Source organism: Bombus vosnesenskii, unplaced genomic scaffold (genome assembly GCF_011952255.1).
Source record: "Bombus vosnesenskii isolate JDL3184/JDL3185 unplaced genomic scaffold, Bvos_JDL3184-5_v1.1 scf7180000013265, whole genome shotgun sequence".
Taxonomy (NCBI): Eukaryota; Metazoa; Arthropoda; class Insecta; order Hymenoptera; family Apidae; genus Bombus; species Bombus vosnesenskii.
The window spans coordinates 1,389,243-1,410,016 of record NW_022882925.1 but is presented as its reverse complement, the minus strand read 5'-3'; the positions used below and the strand labels follow the sequence as shown (position 1 = coordinate 1,410,016).

At 35.1% G+C, this 20,774-nt stretch overlaps 1 protein-coding gene across 8 annotated transcripts in view; it reads left to right on the top strand.

Moving 5' to 3' along the window:
- Nucleotides 1-20,774, top strand: part of LOC117243392 (potassium voltage-gated channel subfamily H member 6) — a 142,404-nt gene that overhangs the window by 116,974 nt on the left and 4,656 nt on the right. For 2 of the 8 annotated variants that reach the window (XM_033510830.1, XM_033510833.1), the window contains 15 exons: nucleotides 655-898; nucleotides 1,802-1,983; nucleotides 3,809-3,829; nucleotides 12,099-12,253; nucleotides 12,685-12,805; nucleotides 12,961-13,081; nucleotides 13,167-13,476; nucleotides 13,623-13,959; nucleotides 14,317-14,501; nucleotides 14,590-14,714; nucleotides 16,664-16,759; nucleotides 17,126-17,266; nucleotides 17,730-18,054; nucleotides 18,581-18,658; nucleotides 20,513-20,746. In XM_033510830.1, the coding sequence (XP_033366721.1) occupies nucleotides 655-898; nucleotides 1,802-1,983; nucleotides 3,809-3,829; nucleotides 12,099-12,253; nucleotides 12,685-12,805; nucleotides 12,961-13,081; nucleotides 13,167-13,476; nucleotides 13,623-13,959; nucleotides 14,317-14,501; nucleotides 14,590-14,714; nucleotides 16,664-16,759; nucleotides 17,126-17,266; nucleotides 17,730-18,054; nucleotides 18,581-18,658; nucleotides 20,513-20,746 (2,675 nt within the window). The remainder of the gene's footprint in view (nucleotides 1-654; nucleotides 899-1,801; nucleotides 1,984-3,808; nucleotides 3,830-12,098; nucleotides 12,254-12,684; nucleotides 12,806-12,960; nucleotides 13,082-13,166; nucleotides 13,477-13,622; nucleotides 13,960-14,316; nucleotides 14,502-14,589; nucleotides 14,715-16,663; nucleotides 16,760-17,125; nucleotides 17,267-17,729; nucleotides 18,055-18,580; nucleotides 18,659-20,512; nucleotides 20,747-20,774) is intronic. The other 6 variants (XM_033510831.1, XM_033510835.1, XM_033510837.1 and 3 more) reach the window with 6 other exon arrangements.

Genomic DNA, 20,774 nt, shown 5'->3' with positions numbered 1-20,774 from the left:
ATTCAGCATGGAAAATAACACGGTATTGAAACAAACACGGGACATTTTGTTTTTCTCAACTCCTATAAACATAGCAATAACATTGCCATGTCCTTCTCCATCGAATTTTTATCAATTGTTTGATAAACCAACGATCGACACATGTTCTTCTTTTTCCAATCTGTTTTTCGGCGAAGATATTTTCATTTCAAAAACAAATTCGCGCAAAGTCTGCCGAAACATCGTAAATTAAGAAGAACCGATGTTAAAAACTAATAATAATAATCTCCGCACTTCCTTTTGACTTATAATAATAAAAATAATCGAACGATCGAGGAAAGAGGATCGAACAGAAATAAAAATGTATCGAGTTTTCGTTTTTCTTATTCCAGAGAAGAATTATTTTCTATTTCTTCTCCTACATCTTGAATTATTCTTGTTTTCTTAATTCAATAATTTCTAGAAATTAAATCTCCTCTATTGTTTAATATTCATGTGAGTTATTTAATTAAGAAAACAACAAGAAACATAGGAATAACTTTCCAAGTGAAAATTAGGAGGTGAAAAACTCAGATCTACGAAAATCGACGGTTTCTTTTCATTAAGAAGAAAGTGAAGAAAAAGAGGAACGAATGATGAATATATTCTTCCCCAATATGTTAATATGTGCTCCAGGTGCTGTCCCTTGGAAACGATATCCTCCCAGAGTACAAATTACAGTCACCTAGGATCGGCAAGTGGACCATATTACACTATTCACCCTTTAAAGCGGTCTGGGACTGGGTGATATTGCTGCTCGTATTGTATACCGCTATATTTACACCGTACGTCGCCGCCTTCGTCCTGTCGGATCCGGATTACAACAGCAGGAAGAACAAAAAGTACAGTGACGATCCCATCGTCATCATAGACTTCATAGGTGAGACACGGAATCAATGATCGATATTGGACAAGTAAGGCTACGGTTACAATGAATGCGTACTCGATACGAATTGACATTCTGACGAACTCCATATGCCAAAGTTAATCAAATATATATATAGATTTTTTATGAGTGTATGCATTGCAGTCTTTAGATGTTTCACTCGTCAGAATGCCAGTTCGTTCGAATACGTATCCATTGTAGCCATGGCCTAACACAAGCCGGAATTCACGTTGTCTGACCAATAGAGTCCTATTTCACTGCGCGCCCAGAAAGTTCATAGCGTTTGTGTTATACTCAGAAAAGGTCAGAGTTTACGGAATACGTAGATGTTTTCCTAATAATCTCAAAGATAGAAACACTGCGAGAGTAGTAACTTTTGAACAGTATGGTAGAATTTATTACAACGAATGTGGTCGATTGTAGAACTTTGTTACAACATTTGCTGTGTATATATGCGTTTAGGAATAATAACTCGCTTCAGATCCACGGATTAGCAGCGAATAACGTTAGCATAATAAAAATAATATCAAATCTTTTCTAGTTGATTTATATACTAAATTTCATTTAATGAGTGTAAATTAATAAACCGCGATTATTATAGCATTTAAATTTTATGAATAAAAATTCCTCGTTGTAACACACATTCGTTCTAGCATATTTTACTATATCAATAAAAATATGGGAAAAAACGTTGATCCTTGAACTAGATTTTGTGAAAAATTATCATCGAAAATTTGAGTAAAATAATACGAAGTTTTATATCTTTCAACTTTTGCTTTGTTTCTTGTCCATTTACTTTCGAAGAATTTTTTTACCGACTCGAGATCAAGCGATAGAATATTTACTATTGTTTCTTAAATCGAATTATTATTCTTGACAAAATGTTTGATGTTTCAGTCGACGTCACTTTCATAGTGGACATCATCATAAATTTTCGCACGACTTTCGTGAATAGCAACGATGAAGTGGTGTCCCATCCTGCAAAGATAGCCGTCCATTACCTGAAGGGTTGGTTCATCATCGACCTAGTGGCCGCTATACCCTTCGACCTTTTTCTCGTTGGCTCTCACACTGACGAGGTAAGTTTCGTCGCACGCTCCACGTTTTCTGAGAATCTTCTTTCCAGGCTGAATCTGATCATCGTCAAATCACTTCCTATCAATCGACCATCCCCCCTAAGAAATTTCATTAACCTCGTGATTGAAAAAATTCCAATTATATCGAAGTAATTGCACTTCTGTTTCAGAGAATTTCCCAGTTACCTAAGACAAATTTTGATGAAACGTTTGACGATAATTATGTGGTAGCAGAATTAAAAAGAAAGAATGGTAATAAGATTCACAGAAAAACTCAGAAAATGATTCATTCGGATATTGTTTGACGTTGGAGCGTTCTCAAGATGTGAAACGTCGATTGAAATTAATTTTTCCAAACAAGAATGTTAAATTTTAAACAAAAGTGATTTGACGTTAAGATCAGGTTTTCGGCTGAAGTTTCTAGAATGTCGATGTTAGCTCGTAAATATGATTAGGATGACATGCCGAGCCCAAGTTAAGTGCCCATAGGTGTGTCTTACCGGATTGGTGCTTAGTTCGTTTTCCCTTTTTTCGACGTTTCTCGGTGTTGAATGATTTCTCTTTTTTCTTTGTCGAAAGTTAGTCGATTCGACGTATATTAAATGTGCACACAATGTACGTACCGGCAAACGAGAAGGAACTTTAACTTTAAGGATTCTCGTTGTCTGGAACGACTCCACACAAGTTTCACATATGGTACACGTACGTTATATAGATCAAACAATATCGAGAAAGAATCGAGAAAATAAAAAAGAAAAAAAAAGAAAGAAAGTTTGCTCGAACAGAAAAATATATGTCTCAATCAAATTCGAATTCATTTGAACTTTGAAAGAAAGATACAAATTGGCATTCGCGTCTTAACATGGAAATACTTTTTTCCTTTTTTTGTAATATAAGAAAAATATAAGAAAGAAAAAGATAAATTTGTAATAATAGCATTTAATTGAGTTTGTACCTGTACACACACGTATGCATACACACTTGATCTATACATGTGTAAGTAAGTTTAGTTCTCTCGCTGTGAAGATTTCTGCTCTGATTGTCGAAATGTTAGATTTTTATTGTCAGTTCCTTGTCAAGATTTCTCTTCTGTATTCTTTGTCCCGTGTCTTATTATTTTCTTTTATTTTCCACCGTTTCAGTTTTTCTCAATTCAATTTTTTATCGTTTTACGTTCGAACCGTTCTGTTCTGGTTTCCTCATGATTTCTCGTGTCTTTTCTTTGCCTCTCCTCCGTGACAGGATATTAGCATATGCCTATACGCAAGATAATCTTTCTTTTTTCATTTTGTTTCCCATGGTGCTCTTTAGAAAGAAAAAGAGGAAACGATTCAAAACGCAAAATCGAGCACGTTAAAAAAAAGAGAGAAATGTAGAAAATAATGATGCACCTGCGAGTAATCTATATGACCCCTTTCTTCCCTGTGTTTCTTGGTGGAGGAGCAAATGTAGGGCAGTGTAATTTTAATTGCGCGTGCAGGAGAGTTTATTTCACGAGCACTTTGCGTAAGTTGAAATAAATCTAGGAGAAAGTTTTATGTCTCGGCAAAAATCGAATAAAATACGTCGAACAATTTTTCTTTTTCCAAGATCTTCGAAGAGAGAAAATGTGAATTTTTTTACGAATGTATCGATTAAATTAATTCCCATTGTCTCAGTAATTCTTTTCCGAAAAAATAGAAGGAAAGATCAAATGAAAAAATGTAGTCCCTTTTTTCTGTTGCTTTCCTACTCTGTTTTTTTAACAGAAAAAAAGAATAAAATACAACAAATTAAATCACGAAATCATAAACGAACGAATTTTAACCTCAGTTTAACGTTTCCGTAGCTCGGCTTGGACAAGGACGAGGTTAGTTGACACACATACACACAGAAAAATTACTCACAGGCTGACGTTTCTTTTCCCTTTTCTCTTTTGTTGTTTTCTTTAATACAAACGCAGGTTTCGATTTACACACGTTTTTTTTTACACACTAATGATTAAAGATTCACCAAACGCAAATAAGAAACACGTCTGATATTTTTTCTTGCACAGAATTTTTTTCTATACAATCAAACCCATTTTGTTCTCGATGTTCCGCCATCGACCTCCACGATCTTAACACGTACACGTGTGTGTCCACCTTGTACACGTACATACACACACGAACACACACACATATACATGTACATGAATCACAATCAATTTACACACAAGAACCATACAAGAAGAAAATTCGACCAACTGCAACCCCACGATTTATCAAGGAAGTTAGAGCGAAGTCGATCGACATTAAAGAAAGTTAAAAAAAAAAAAAAAGAAAATAAAAGGAAGGAAAAAGAGCTAAATTCAATTTTTCCATAGTTTAAGTTAGTCATGTTAGACAGAGAGAGAGAGAGAGAGAGAGAAAGTAATCGGTGATGAAATCTTGTTTCCAGATTTTTGGAAGCATTCGTTTGCCTCGGTATAATCGTAGAAAGAAAACGAGAAATGTCGATCGACTTGCTCCCGTCCTCTGCGGCGTGAAAAATTTCTCGACGATGAACCTTGAGGGAGCGTCTGCATGTTCACAGTAAAGTATTTTGCAATGAAAAAGCGATACTGTAAATAATAATAATAACAATAATAATAAGGATAACGATAATGATCAGTGATAATTATGTATTCACGTACGATCTCTTGGTAGGAGAATCGATTTGCATCAAAGTATAAAACCGTAGCTTTCAGAGATACTTGTTTTTGTTACATTTTTTCTTTTTGAGCTTAGCATATCCTTACGAGTATACAAACATTTCTGTAAAATATATATTTTTTTACCAATAGTACGAAGTATGAATGAAGCGCAAAAAAAGATGAAAGATATTTTCATAATCAATGTTTCATAAAATTATTGTATTGTATATATATATATATACACTCACATATTATATATATATACACATAATATATCCTGATTAGGTAGTTGATAGTTTTAGATGAATTATTCCTAACAAATATTGATCCTACGTTACAACGTAAAACGATCGATTTTTCATTTTTTTCACTTCATCCAATTTTTCTCTCGATCTTTCGTCGTTATTATTCCTTTTCTCACTTTCCCCTTTTTTCACATAGTATCGTAGAGACTTTATCTGGGTATCAATACTTGTTGAGAATAATGCAAATAGTTAGAGAGTGTTTTCTGTAGTTAGTGGACCAACGAATTTTTCCCCTGTTTTTCCTCTTTTTTTTTTTACCAAAAATATCGATGGTCGATCTAATCGAAATAATTCGAACATCCATTCATCGATTGTGATCTGCCTCAATTGTGCTGTATACATATTGTGGCACGAATTAGATGATACTGTATATCGGAGCTATTCAAGCCTGATCAAAGATGAAATGAGATAGAGAAATGGCTGGCTAACAAAAGGAATCAAGAGAGCTTGCTAAAAGAGCCTCGTTATTTTCGAACGTTTCTAATAACCTGCAGGGAACGTTTGTACGTTTTATCTCGTTTATATCTGTTGCATTTCAGCTTCTCTGTTTTTCTGTTCTCTCTCTTTCTCTCTCTCCCTCTGTCTCTTTCTTTATTTTTTTTTTTTTTTAAGGATACAAGGTGCAGTTGCGGAAAACCTCAATTGTTAATTTCATAGTAATTAAAATACTCTGCGTTCGAGGATTAAATGTTTGCAATAATTCACAATATCGAGAAAAACTTTAGTAAAACTATAGGGTAAACAAATATTTAGTTAAAATATCAAATATCTCATCATATCGAAAATATTGCAAATGTGAAACTTCAAGCGTTTAATTATGGACGTCATATTCAATATTATCTGTTCAATCTTTTTCTCCGAACTATTTGATGTATCATTGTCATGTATCGTGTAGATTACCAAGTATTATATTAAGTACTATAATGAATTGTTTTAACTATTATTCTGTGACTGCGCCTTTTAATCAAATTTGTGCTTCGGGGTTGCAGAATTATCCGTGCTTACTTATAAGTGTTTCGACCATCCCTTAATGTAACGATGTGAAAGAAACAGTGTCGAAATAGAAATGATAGCTCGTAAAGAATAATCCCAAAGAAAATCGATCTCTCGCAGTCAAATCGATTGTTCCAAAATTCACTGATATCAATAAACGGCCACACGATACACATGGTTTAGAGTACTCTTGTCAGTACTTTTACGTATAACCGTATAATGACGTACATACAATGGTTCACGAAAGTATATGACGCTCTACCATACGATAGTAAATTTTTATATCTATACAAAGGATTTTGAAATTCTGTTACCACTATAACGAGGTACGGGTATCATGATTATATTGGTGAAACTTGAAATCAATCTGGAAACGTATAGAGAAGTTATAAAATGTTTATTGCAAATATATATTAATAAAAAATAGCTATGTTAAGCGTATGATAAATGTTAAATATGGTGCCACTAAATATTGAAGTTTATTTATCTAACGAATAATCGACTGTCTAAGTACTTTTATAGTCTCTATAGAATATACACTTGCAAATATTTTCTAACTTCTATATACATTTCCAGGTTTGTTTCAAATTTTACCAGTATGATTATGATAGTCCTGTCTCTTTATATGTAATATTAATTAGAATACATTCATAAGGTTTCTGCAAGTGTTCGAACACTTTTGTGATGTGCTGAATAATTGTTCAGTTCTTCTAGGATACCAAAATATAACCAAATACATGCTCGTCTTCTGATCAAATCGTAACTGAGAATCGTGATTTACCCCTAGACCATGTAGCATAGTCTAAAAAGAAATACAAAGTAATAAATTAAAGATAGACAGTTTCTAAGGAAAAAAAATCACACGTATACGGAATACACGCACATATACATGAATAAAATGATATATAATACATACACAAACGCATAGAAACACGCGAAAGACGCAGAGGATCACACAGTAACACAACGAACACACCCCGAAACCGAAAGATTTTTCAGCGGGATTTTGTAACGATCGTATGTAAGCTTTTGGCGTTTTTTCTCTCTGGATTATCCATTAATCAATTCTCTCTGTTGATCTTCTATTTTTACGTTGTCGAGCTTTTCTCTACCATTTTTATTAATTGCGCTTCTGTTGCAAGCTACATAAAGAAAGTCGTACAAGCCCGGCCTAATATGATAATTTTTGTGTGTATACGTATTATTACCATTTAAAGTAATTTCCTCATTCGATGTTCTTAACAAATCTGTTTTGTATTTTACGCTTTTAATACAAAAAAGACGAGAACTCATATTCCTTGTTGTATCATGTTTTATTATAATTGTACATCTGGATATTTTTCGTACACGATAAATGATCATGTGTGTTTTCTATCGCTTGAACGCTTCGTCTTCTTTCTACTTACGTATAATATGCCTTGTATAACGATCAGCGGGTTGCTAGGAGATATTTACACGGCAAGATGTAGAAATCTTTCCTTTCTCTTTGGCTGCTGGCTCTTGGTTGATCACCGTATATTCGAAGGTTCTTGTATTTAAATTTATTTCATCCAATACCATACACTGATCGAAGTATCAGTCTTTCAATAGTCAAATTTTTGTTAAAATTTTAATTACATTTTTTAATATAATATCAATTTCTTCACATCATCCAGGTTTAATTAACATCCAACTTCTCGATAAAGAAATCTTATTTTTATAAATTTATTTATTACAAGAAGATAGCATAAATAATTAAAAATTTCAAAGAAAATTCGAGAAAATAGTGTATATAATAATGGTCATTCTCTTATGCATTTGATCAATATGGTTTCTGAGCGACCCACATGTGGATCATATCGTAAAGTTTCGTGGAAGCTTGTAATATTGGAATCTAAAGGGAATTAAATCTATGAATTGACTATTAATCATGATATCGTATATTGACTTTAACGAATTCCCATATTAATAAATCTGTTGCACTTCTAATAACTACCAAATTAAAGTTATAAATTGTATAATACTCAAATTATCCGAATTATGATAGATTATCGAATCCTCAAATTAACAAAGGATTGCTGAAGTGTTAAAATACTAAATTCTCAAGTTAACAGATGTATGAAATTTTAAAATGCCGAATCTAGAAATTATTGAATAACTAAACTTTTAAATATCAAAGTTTTTAGAAATGCCACATTCTATTCAGAAATTATCAATTGTTTAGATGACTCAAACAATCATATCTTACTATAATCATAAACCTTCATACACTATCCAAGCCATTAGCCGTCTATCCTTTAACGACTGCAAACATACTATCGATCATTCAGATATTTGATTGCCCAACGTTATTCCAACAATTCAAGGTACTAATTATTCGACAATAGTTTATCTGGAAGTCAGCAAGCATCCACGACGTTGAAGTCGTTTCAGAAGTGAGATAAGATCGCGTTAGGCAATAAGATGGAACACGTTGTGTATTCGAAGCTTCCACGATGCTTCCTTTGATGCACCGGTTCGCGTGTACATCGTAATAACATTTCTCGTATTATCAATCGTTGCTATCAAACGTCCTCGGATATTCTTGGTAATCCCGAGGCCGGATAAAAGACGGCCAACTTTCTCATCTCTGGCCGATATATCGCTTAGCTCGTCCCAGGCCATAAATCGCGACCGAGTCTTCAAAGCATCGTGGCCATCCAAGCAAAACCAGAGATAATAACGTTTTAAAAATATCGCGTTGCCATCCATCATTCTGTTTCCGTTCGACCGAAACTCTAGTATGATTGTGGCACGAGCATGACGATTTTTCGATCGCTTATAAAAGAAAGGAAAAAATGAGGAAATGGTTCGAAGGATGTACAGAATGATTTTTATACATTGCCTTTTTGGCTAAATTGTTTGAATATAATTTACAGGTGAAAATTTTAAAGAGATAGGTGGTATGTAGTGAAAGTCTATTGACCTGAATTTTTGGAGAAACAAATATTTGTAAAGCATAGTTTGTGTAATACGAGTCTATCGATTGTACTATGACGTTTTATGTAATCGAAGTATACTGATTCTACTGTTTAAGATATTTATATCGTAATATTTGTATTTGTAAAATACTTGCAAATTATTGAAAATACTTGCACTTGTTGTCAAAATATCTACGTTTATATGCAGGCTGCTGCATGAAGTCTGATATGACAATTTAAGCTTTAATTGTTAATTTTAAATCAATCACGACTATGCAATATATAGAAAATAAATATAATCAACCTTCCTATTATTCTATAATACAGAATACATTGCTATACGTGTACATGTTTCAGGCTACGATCGATATTTGCTTCTAACTTTGTAACACAATATTTGCAGCAAAAAGAAAACGTCATTTTGTCTTCACCTGTAGATTATTCTCATACAGTTTGGCACCGATAATGCATATAATAAAAAGTTGGACTAAAAAAATTCAAGATACTCTGTATAATTGCTTCAGAATGCAAATTAATTTGTTTATTACTACATTGATTGAAATAGCGTAACTATCGCCGAGCAACCCGTGCAACCAAGTACCAAGTTCGAGATTACTCGTTAGCAAAGTTATTTAGACGAATGGTTCAGTTTTGGTTGGAGTGTAGTCGACTTTTGCATGATAGAATCGTTAACGAATTATCGTTCGATCGAACGATCTTTTTTCTTCGATGCGGCTAATCGAATCTCGAACCAACGACAGGTAAGAAATTCCATCGAAGAGAAAGCATGAGTATTTACTGAGTCTGTGTTGAGCAGAATGTTTGTAACGATATATGGTTGTGAATGCATAATACTACTTATAACGATCCTTACGACTGACTGTTGGCGATGTTGAATCTTGATCGTGGAAAATGATCAATGATTCGCGATGTCGATCTCGATCAATCGAAATGTTTGGTACATACATTTGTATTGACTGACGCGTATAAGAGAGGAGAGAAAAAGTGAAACAATAATCACAGGTTTCGTATAAATCATCTTTTATGGTCATTAATAATAAATAATACAGGAAATACCGATAAGTGGGAAATTTTGTATTGTTACAGACAATTTGAATAATTTCACTGAAATATATTCACTGATATTCACAATCTTTTAATAATAAAGTTCTAGATCATCGTATTTCCAAATTAAATAACCTAATTTCAATGCATCGGAAAGTGCTACATTAACTTCGCAAATTGTTAATTATTAATATTATGGTGTATTTAAATTATCAAATTTTCAAATGAACAAATCTATAAATTACCAAATTCCCACCGTATCGAATCCGCAAATTGTTAAATTACTCCCCAAATTGCAAAGGGTGTTATGATAAATCTATGAATCGTTAATTAATCACAGTGCCGCCCATAAATAATCGAATTCCCAAATTAGCAAATCCATTAATTACTGAGTTTCCAATGTACCAAATTCCCAGATCAACAGATCTATAAATCACTGAACTTTCAAAGTATCGAATCTCCAAGGTATACTTACTCAAAATACAAAGAATAATCCAAATGGAATAAATGAAGAAGTTTGTCAGCTCTAAAAACTTTGATAGATTAGCTGTAATCATGCAAGATACTTCTCCTATGTTCATTTTGTACATATCTCCTAACATTCGGTCCGCTTCGCAACCATGGACGAGATATCTCGCCATACAATGTTGTTCATACGATGCACGAAATATCCCACGAGTCTGTTTTTCCGTAATTACAACTTCCGCCTTAATAAAAAAAACATACGGAATATCTCGTCTGTGGTAGCGAAGCGGTTAATGGCATGTTAGTGATTTATACGAAACTGTAATTATTTCTTCAGTTATACTCTTCGCTATAACATCGATAACATCCTTATAAAATGTATTCCTTCGCTCCTTGTATTAATCACTATGTGTTTCGAGTGGATATTACAATTAGTAAGTACTATGCCTACCATTTTTGTTGCTTTTTGTCTCTATCATAAGAAATTTACACATAAAGTGGTAAATTCAATTGAACGTAGCTACTTCAATAGTAAAAGTTTACAAAGTTGAGGGTAACCATTTCTGTTGAAATTGCCTTGGGAATGCAATGGACGAGACTATCTGCTCGAAAGTCAATTGAAATTTTTGCAGTTTCCTTTTTCCTCGCCTCTTTGACACATATAAAAATGCAGGTTCCAATTTCTCTTTGTCTAAATGAAAGATTACATTGAAACGAAGAAAACTTTTTTTTCTTTATTTCACTCCTTTTTTCTTATGAAGATTAAATATTCCTGAGAAATGAAAAGAGGATATTAAGTATTGCAAAGCTTCTGACTGACCTAAAAGTGACCGACGTCTCGATCGATCGAACTCGAGGACAACAGTCGGCGTACTAGAGATTCCTCGTAAGAACTACGGTTAAACCCATAACTCAGACTGTCAAACTGACTTTGGCGTTGTTGCAACCAAGGGAAGACCGTTCGATAAAAACCTGATTACGTGGAATGCTTATTGTTAGTCTAGAACGTCTGTATATCCAGGCCAGATCAATTATTTATTACGTTTCTATCTAGCGTTACATTTTTTATCGGGTCACTGCATTCAACCAAGATAGTGTATCTAAAATATGAAATATGCAAGCAGACTGCGAATGTTTTTATATTTATGATACATAGAAAATTTATGTATACAAGAATGTATAAAATATACATAGTGGGCAAAAGCATAGTTAAAACAATTGTTATAAATTTAAGGCTGCAAAACATAATATACAAAAATATACAAAAAGGCCAAAATAAAATACTTATCGTGATAATTAGTAGCTATATAGGCGAAATAAGAAAGAGTGAAACATTTCTATTTATGTGCTGTATTTTTCAGCGTTCTTCTCAGTCTATGCACAAAATTAATTTATTCGCATGATCCCATTGCTTGTAGCAATACGAATTCGTTCTTCAAAAGTGCTATAGAATAAAAATCAAAATTTAATATCCAGCATTAAACGTAATCACGTTTGAAAGAATTGGGTGAAATTCCAAACGCAATCCTATTGAAACGTCCGTAATGAAATTATCATAAAATTGGTATTCTTCGTGGCTGATGTTCGACTGATGGCCAAAGTCAGTTCACTTTAGCTTCCACGGAAAACTCGAGCACAGAACCAAGAGTGTCGTACGGCCGAGCGTGAGATCGACAAAGTGTGACGTGTTCTTTACAGACGACCACCTTGATAGGACTATTGAAGACTGCTCGTCTTCTGCGACTCGTCAGAGTAGCCAGGAAAATCGACAGGTATAGCGAATATGGAGCTGCGGTTTTACTCCTTTTGATGGGCACCTTCGCTCTTAGTGCCCATTGGATGGCGTGTATATGGTGAGTTTCCTGTTAAAAACTTTGAGATATTAATCCTTAAATGTATAGCATTTCTACTTGATAATATGTCACAAATTTAAAAACGTGTTTAAATGTATTATTATGTCTGAAGACTACAAAAGAAGAACACGATATGTCGCATTTTTTAGCTTTCACCAATCAATTATTTTTTTTATACCTTTTACAATTTTTTTCTAGATATAGTGAAATGTCATTTTATTATTTATGTCATATCAAAATACTTTTTTATTCATAAAATGATATTAAAGTCAGAAGACTGACGTACGTATCACGTTTTTCTTTTCCTTTAAGAGTCGAAGAAAAGAATTTGTGAAAGAAGTTAATTTTGTACCGAAGGAAATATTATTTCTAAATTTGTAATAGATTCAAATGGAAACAAAATGATAAAAGATAGAATCGTTTTGTTGAAGGTACGCCATAGGAAACGCTGAGAGACCAACGCTGAAGAGCAAAGTCGGTTGGCTCGATATTCTGGCCAACGACACGCATCAGTTTTATTTTCACAACAACACCGGAGGGCCGAGTATAAGGGTGAATAAACTCATCAAACTGTAACTTTTTAACGTCGTTTCGTGGCTAATCTAATGTCACGCGAAACGACCCGAACGCTCGTTTATTATTCTAGAATCGAAAATAGTTCTTCATCAGTCGTTTCGACTAAAGCTCTTACCTCTGTCCATTTTTAGAGCCGCTATATCACAGCACTATATTTCACCTTTAGTAGTTTGACATCAGTGGGCTTTGGAAACGTGGCTCCAAACACGGATGCCGAGAAGATATTTACTATAATCGTTATGCTAATCGGATGTAAGCATCGATCAGAATGATGTAATCGTTTCAATTAGTGACTAATGTACGTACGACGAATTAACTCGGCTATACTTTGTTCCAGCTTTGATGTATGCCAGTATCTTCGGTAACGTCTCAGCGATCATTCAGAGGCTTTACAGCGGTACAGCAAGATACCATACGCAAATGCTTCGAGTTCGAGAGTTCATCAAGTTCCATCAGATCCCTAATCCGCTTCGTCAACGGTTGGAAGAGTACTTTCAACATGCTTGGACGTACACGAACGGAATCGACATGAACAGCGTTCTAAAAGGATTCCCCGAGTGCCTTCAGGCGGACATCTGTCTTCATTTGAATAGAAATCTTTTAAACAACTGTAGAGCCTTCGAGGGTGCCAGTCCTGGTTGTTTAAGGTACGTAAGCTAGATATCTTTTAAAACACTATTAATGTCTTAATTAATGTATTAATATCTTTTCACCAAGGGTATACATATAGCTAGATGTTTAACAAAATGAAAAAATGAATTGATTAATATTTTCTTCTTTTTTTTTTAATTAGGGCGTTATCATTAAAATTTAAAACGACACACGCACCACCCGGTGATACGTTAGTTCATCGAGGAGACGTGTTAACGTCCCTGTACTTCATATCGCGCGGCAGCATAGAGATATTGAAGGGCGACGTTGTGATGGCAATCCTGGCCAAGGACGACATATTCGGGGAGAATCCTTGCATATATCCGACTGTCGGCAAAGCGTCTTGTAACGTGCGTGCGTTGACGTACTGTGACCTGCACAAGATACACAGGGATGATTTACTCGACGTTTTGGCTCTTTATCCGGAGTTCTCCAATCACTTTAGCCAGAATCTCGAGATCACTTTTAATCTGAGAGATGTACGTATTATTTACATATCCTTTTATTCATAATTGGTAATGGATAAGGGAAGCTTCCCTTTTAAAATGCTTTTTAGTTTAACTCGATATCCCTTATCTATCCTGAGATACTGTAATTTAAATGGAAGATTAATTTTTAATCTTTTATTATGTCCGTCTTTGTCGTAGCTCTTCCCTGACCTAACACAAACTGCGCACGTGTGCGCTGGTCAGTGTCAAACGCCAATTCAGCGTTTGTAATCGCTATCTAGCGTTTCTATTCTTCTTTATTCGTTAATAATATGTAACATACAAGAATAGAATTTTATATTTACTTCATGCTTGGAAGAGTTAATGAAATTTCGTGTTAATTTACAGGAGGAACAGGCTGGTGTTGATCCAATATCAGCAAGGTTTCCCGTCAGTACTCCAACGGACGTCGATGTCGACGCTAGGAGATTCGCTTTCCGTCCACCAAGATACCGTCGAGGACCCGGTGGTCCTGGCACCAATCTTATCCCTACTGGTCGACAAGACTCTTTACAGGGTGATCAGGAAGACTAGTAAGAATTTTTCAATCAAAACCACACAAACGAATAAATGCTTTCTCTCACTCAAACTCATATATTTCTTCGTTGCTATCAAAAACAGCGACAAAGGGAGTGGTCATGGAATTCTGGAGTTCAGTACCGACAAAGCCGGCCAAGACGTGACACCATTGAACCTAGAGTTCGACGAGCCAAAGCAAAGAAGTTCCACATTGAACTCCATAACCGGTGAGAAAAATCGCGTGTATTCGGTCGATCGATTCTCTTTTACTCCATTTTTCCCCATCGGAGTGGAGTAATACTCTTTCTCTGTAACTCTCTCTTTCTCTTGTTTGCCTCTACTTACTGTCTGAGGAATGTTGTTCTCTGCACGATAAATAGAATATTCTTAATACATATTCGAGTAAGGACTTCTGTTACGATTTACTCGGTTTCGAACGTTTGCTATACATGTGGTCGTTGGAAGATCCTTATGATTCAGGAAAGTACTTTTGAATCATTGCTTCGCAAACACCTGCCACATCGATTATCGCTTATCATTTAAAAAGTATATTTTGAGAGATATAGATACTTCTCGGAACGTTGTATATATTTATTGAGAAGCTCAGCTTGCCCCTTTATTCCTTTATTTATCTTATATACTTATTACTCGTTACACGAGTTTGGACCGCTTAGAATCTCCGAAGAGAACCGATTTTGCCGGACCGATTAACAACGTTATTGTGGAAAGGTAATTCCGAATCTTATCTAGCAGAGTGCAGTAATCGCAGTTGCCTCCAACTATACAGTAGTCCTGGAGTGGAAGCGGTGGGATGTGAATTTTTCCTTTTTACTAACACTTGATTGGAAATTGTGCAATTTTCACCCACTTTTATCACTTGCTTTAATCACGAATAGTAACTGTGTTGAGAGAAAGAAAATTCTGCTGAAAGAGCTTATTAGTATTTTCAAGATCTTTTCCGCTCATTTATCGTTAGTAAATTCATTCTTTTATTAGAAATTCTATGAAATTAATCTGTAAATATGAAAGTTTTAAAGGAACCTTGTGGATGCTGAATTGTTATAGACTGCGAATGTTTATGCAAAATACAGTATCGAAACTTAAATAAAACGTAGTACTTTTGATATATTATATATCTTTACATTTGTAAGTACACATCCTTGTATATTCTCGTTGTAAGTATTCGCAGTCTAGTTATACAATATTAAAGTAGCAAATTTTTCGTACATCAATTTCACTTTGTATTAGATAAAATCTTGCTAATGAAAAATAGAAACTTTCTTGAAAATTACAAATCTGTCCCCCTTTCCACTTCACGATCGCCAAATTACAGTTTCAATCAGATTCATCTTGATTCAATTGCTACTAGTTCGTGTCTCATAAAGATCTTCATTCCACCATAGACACTTTTTTTTCTAAGATCTCGTCTCTGTAGCATAGATCATTTTATCACGAGCTTTACTCGACCGACATATTTCCTCCTTTCTTTCTACCTTTCCCTCTTTTTCTGTCCGCTAAAACATCCCCTTAGCCCAATCGCTTTGATCGACGTAGTATGATCTGTAATGTGATCTTGAAGTCTCTGAAATTATAATTTTGTAGATATTCATATCACGTATATACATAACAATTTTGTAACCATACAACATTTTTGTATATATTTTAGGGAATTCTCTTGGAATGAAAGTATTCAAAATATAGATTTTTAAGATTTCAAGATCGCCAGTATTATCTTTTTTCCTTCGTTTTACGAAGCGATATTTCTTTTATGATTAATATTTAAGGTAAATAGAATACGATGTGAAATCTAGATTAAAATAAAAAAGAATTATCCTTTTCTTCGATATAAGAGATGAGCTTGACGAGGGAAAATTTTGTAAAATATTTTGCCTTCAAATTATTCTAAAATTATTTTCTAAGGTATTTTTACTTTAAACATTCTAAAATTATATTCTAGAACATTTCTATTTCAGAAAATTCTAAAACCTTAAAAGTCGTATTCTACAATATTTTTATTTAAAACATTTTAGTTTATTTTTATGATCAATCGAGCTCGTCTCATCACATCTCGAGCTAAGCAAATCAGAGGCGTTTGGGTTAAGCGTGCAGCGTTTATAAGCTTTGCGTTTGCATTTGATTCCCGAGTTCGTTAACACCTTGAAACCTGGTTGTTCAGGCATGCTAACCCATCTCAAGCGCAGCATACCGGACCTACGTCAGCACAAGATCCATCTTCAACCACTGACGAGTCACGATTACCTTGCCAAGCAGAGTAAGTATCCATTTGGCGGAGTAGACTGGCCAAGTTTTTCTAAATCGTCGCAACGGAACAGACACACAATGTTTATCTCGCAATAATCAGCTGGCGATGAACCAATGCTGAAGAAACTGGGACACAATTGCAATTAAGTCCCTGGAAAATAACATAATTTATACAAGAGTTGTCGACCTCTTTTTTTCTCTCGCTCTTTCTCAGTTTTTTTCTTTCTCTCTTCTTCTGTGGCTCTCTGCCTATCTGTCTCCTCCTTCTGGTTCCCTTCTTTTCTTTGGAGATAAGAGGCACTTTTAGAGATTAGGAAGGTTCGTGTCTGACTTCCCGGATCGTGGTACTGATACTTCTGTGCCTGGGTTTATCCAGTGACCACGCCGTTGACGAAACCAACACGGAGAAGCTCAGCCGCCGGTGAAAGCTGCCTCAGCCAAAACGCTGTGCATCCAACCTCGACGACATCCAGTCATTATACCACGCCATCGCCACCGCAACATCCACAATCTCATGGTGCGTGGAATTGTGTTTCCATGTTTCATTCCCCGTCGTTTGTGTATTGTATCACGATCGAATGTTGCCACCTTTGCTCGTGAATCATATGTGTTTGTCATGTACGTGAGGAGACTTATCCGAAAATTGCTGAGAAATGAAAAATAGATATTGAAGAGGTCGCATAAAAAGGTGCCCCTTAAACCAAATTGAAATTTTATCTATGAATCTCGAAATATTAAATTTATCATCGAGACATTTACATCGCACCAATATATATGAACTTTTTACATATAAATGCAGATGACACTTTTACAAAATTCTTCGAAACGTAAGACAGACAAATATTTGAATTAAAAATTGAATTTTAAAAAGGTACCGAATTAATAGGTACACGCCTAACATCAATTAAAACTATTTTGAGATGAAAATTTCTCAAGTTCCAGTTGAACAGATTATTTTATCCGATTATTTCTAATTCTAGGTGACTTTCAAAGTGGACCAGGCCGGCCTGTAGAAGAGATAAACGCGAGAATAGACCAACTATCGCGACAAGTGACCTCACTGGAGCATTCTATGGGTGAGGACATCAGATTGATTTTGAATCTGCTACAACAGACGCTCAATTCATCGAGGGAAAGTTCCAGCATCGAGATGATGCCTGGAACCACCTCGGCCGGGCTGTCGAAAAGTAGTAGAGCTCCAGCATTAGTCCAACGATCGGCCAGTGAACCGCAACCGCCGACAGGTCCGCCGTCGAACAATGGAAATGGAAAGCTTCAGCCTAGCACGTCTCACAGTTTGTTTAGGTGAGTGTTGGCGATTCAATTCGGTAAATTAGAAATCCTATCGTTCGCACAGTAACATGGTAAAAAGATTACTATCTAATTATTAAAGTGCCTCCAAACTTTGTCGGTATATTACTATATTTAAAAAATGCTTAAAGTTTAGGTTCTTTATTCTTTGTCAATGTCTTTGTGAATATTTGATATCTCAAAACACACCTTATTTTTATCTTAAAATATCAAGGAGTCGCCATCTTTTTCACATGTTACCGTATTGTTTTACTGTTCGTCACAGCAGATGTAACATGTGTCTTCTCTTTCTCTTTTCTATCTTTCTTTGAATTCAAATCGACGTGGTTGGAAACATTCGAAGTCGCGGCATCGATTATCAGGACCGTAGATAAATTGTTCTCTCTTTAAACCATTATTCTCTCTCTCTCTCTCTCTCTGTCTCTCTCTCTCTTTCTATCTTCTCTCTTTCTTCTTTTTTTCAAGTAGAAACTGATTCTGTTTTTCCTAGGAAGTAATCGATATTTTTATTCTTGGAAAGCTTTCTTTCGAAATCCCTGGATCAGTTGCATTTGATTTCGACGTCTTTTATTTTGGAAAGGTTGGACAAGTTCCGAAGGTGACCATACTCTCTCATACTCTTCTTTGAAACCCTTTTTTTGCGAGCAGTGTCGCGCAAGTAGAACCGAGGCAGGAGTATCATAATTATATTAATGCAAAACATCAAGATAAAGATAAAAATTTGCATAAAAGTAACGCTGCTAGTTTTCTGCATTTGCGAAAATTGTTGCTAGTTGAAACTTGTCCCGTTGTGACTTTAAATAATCTCATTTCCACTCTCCTTATCTTCTAACTAATCTTTGCCCTTGTAATTTCGATCATTTTTTACTTTTTTTATTTGTTTTTTAATATATTGTATCAAATAGAATAAATAATTGACATCGACATTTAAATCAAGAATCATTTTGAAATACTACTTAGAATGGTCTTTCTTTTTTCTCGATCATTAGTGCCTAGATCTTTCGTTAGGTTACATATTTCTGATCGATTTCTTTGTTTAACTTGCTGAGCCTATCTTTTTGTTTTCTATCTCCTTAATTAGAATATCGATCGAGCATTCTTTCGTACGACGCGTGCGTAGAGGATTTTTATTTATTCTGCGACGTAGCACGTTTTCGAAGCTTGAAGGTGAACACGCGGGGTATGTCAAGCCATGTTTCCTCGATTCGTTTGCTCGTTAACGACATCAAATTAATCACGACACCATTGTCAATTTGTTTGAAGGAAAATTTCCAAGATCATCGTTTTAGATAGAGCTTTCCATTGTACTTTTCTCTCCACACGATAGAACAAACATTTAATTAATGCTTACAGTTAGTACTAAAATACGCATTTTAAAAAATCATAAATTATACACCTAAATATTTTGTCAGTAAATATTTCCAAATTGGTCCATATATTGATCTTCAATATCAAACATTAATATTCGTAGCTTTTGTAAACGTGTATAAATTTTTGTAACAAGATACACACTTAGGAGATCGAAAAATTTGATATTAATTCCAAAAAGATTTTATTACTGTTAAGATAGAAAGATATTCTCAAATTTGTCTCAAAATATTTTCTAAAATATTAAATTTTAATATCAAACACGAATGTTTGTAGTTTTATACAAGGATGTCTAAAATTTTCCATGGAAAAAATTCTAGTTTTCAATTCGTCTATATTATAGTAATCCACACGACACTACCATTCTTTGTACATCTTAACAGAACTTGCCTTCATAGCAATTTAAAAATATCCCATCACGATGGACAGAGGTAAGAGATTCAATATGTAGCTGATTCCCGCGAGTATGAATCGCCACTACGTAGGGCATATGTTTTCATTAGTGCACAAGCATACGTATGTTTTGCTAGTTTCCATTTAGAAAAGTGCAGTACAGTCTCGATAGTCTCAAGATGTTCCCAGTTAACAGGTTAAATTCAACCATGTCTTGAGAATAAACTATAATCCTGGAAACGCGATCAGTATCTTCGAGCCATTCGTCGTAAGGTGTCTTCGCAATAAAAAAAACAAAGGAATCCAAATCTGATTCACTCGTTTCTTCCCAGAACTATCGAGATTCTACCGTATACCTTTTAGCACTGAATTCAAGACTCGTTCTCCTTTTGAACACTAGCGTACCAAGGAACGAGGAGATGGAGCCGGTCGATACAGACCACGTTCCGTAGAAATATAAATTAAATAATGTCGATGTCAGATTAATCGCGAATTTTTGTATAGGAGTCCCAATCAGGCAGACTTGCGACACTGTTCGGGACACTTAGAGGAATTAGAGGCCTAACCGAATCCCTTTGTACATAAATCACGTGCTTCAAGTATATTTCGCTGCTACTCATAGCGGACGCCAGCGGCCGCTAGTAGATCTCGATTAAAACGAATTAATTCTTTCCTTAATTTCCATCTGCAGTCGGCCTCCAACGAAGGAGCCAGCGTCAACGTCCTCGGGTACGTCACGATTGACAGTCACGTCGGATAGTTCCGCCCTGGCGACGGCCCTGCAGACAGCGTTGAGAACAGCACCCACAAGATCACAGAGCCAACCCGTCGATCTAGCCGTGCCACCACCCACACAACAGGCACATCTGCCGCACGGGTGGCATAGTCAACCTGCTGCATTTAGGAGAGGAGAGTTCAGGAGTGGGTAAGTCGACAAAAATTACATTTTTCTG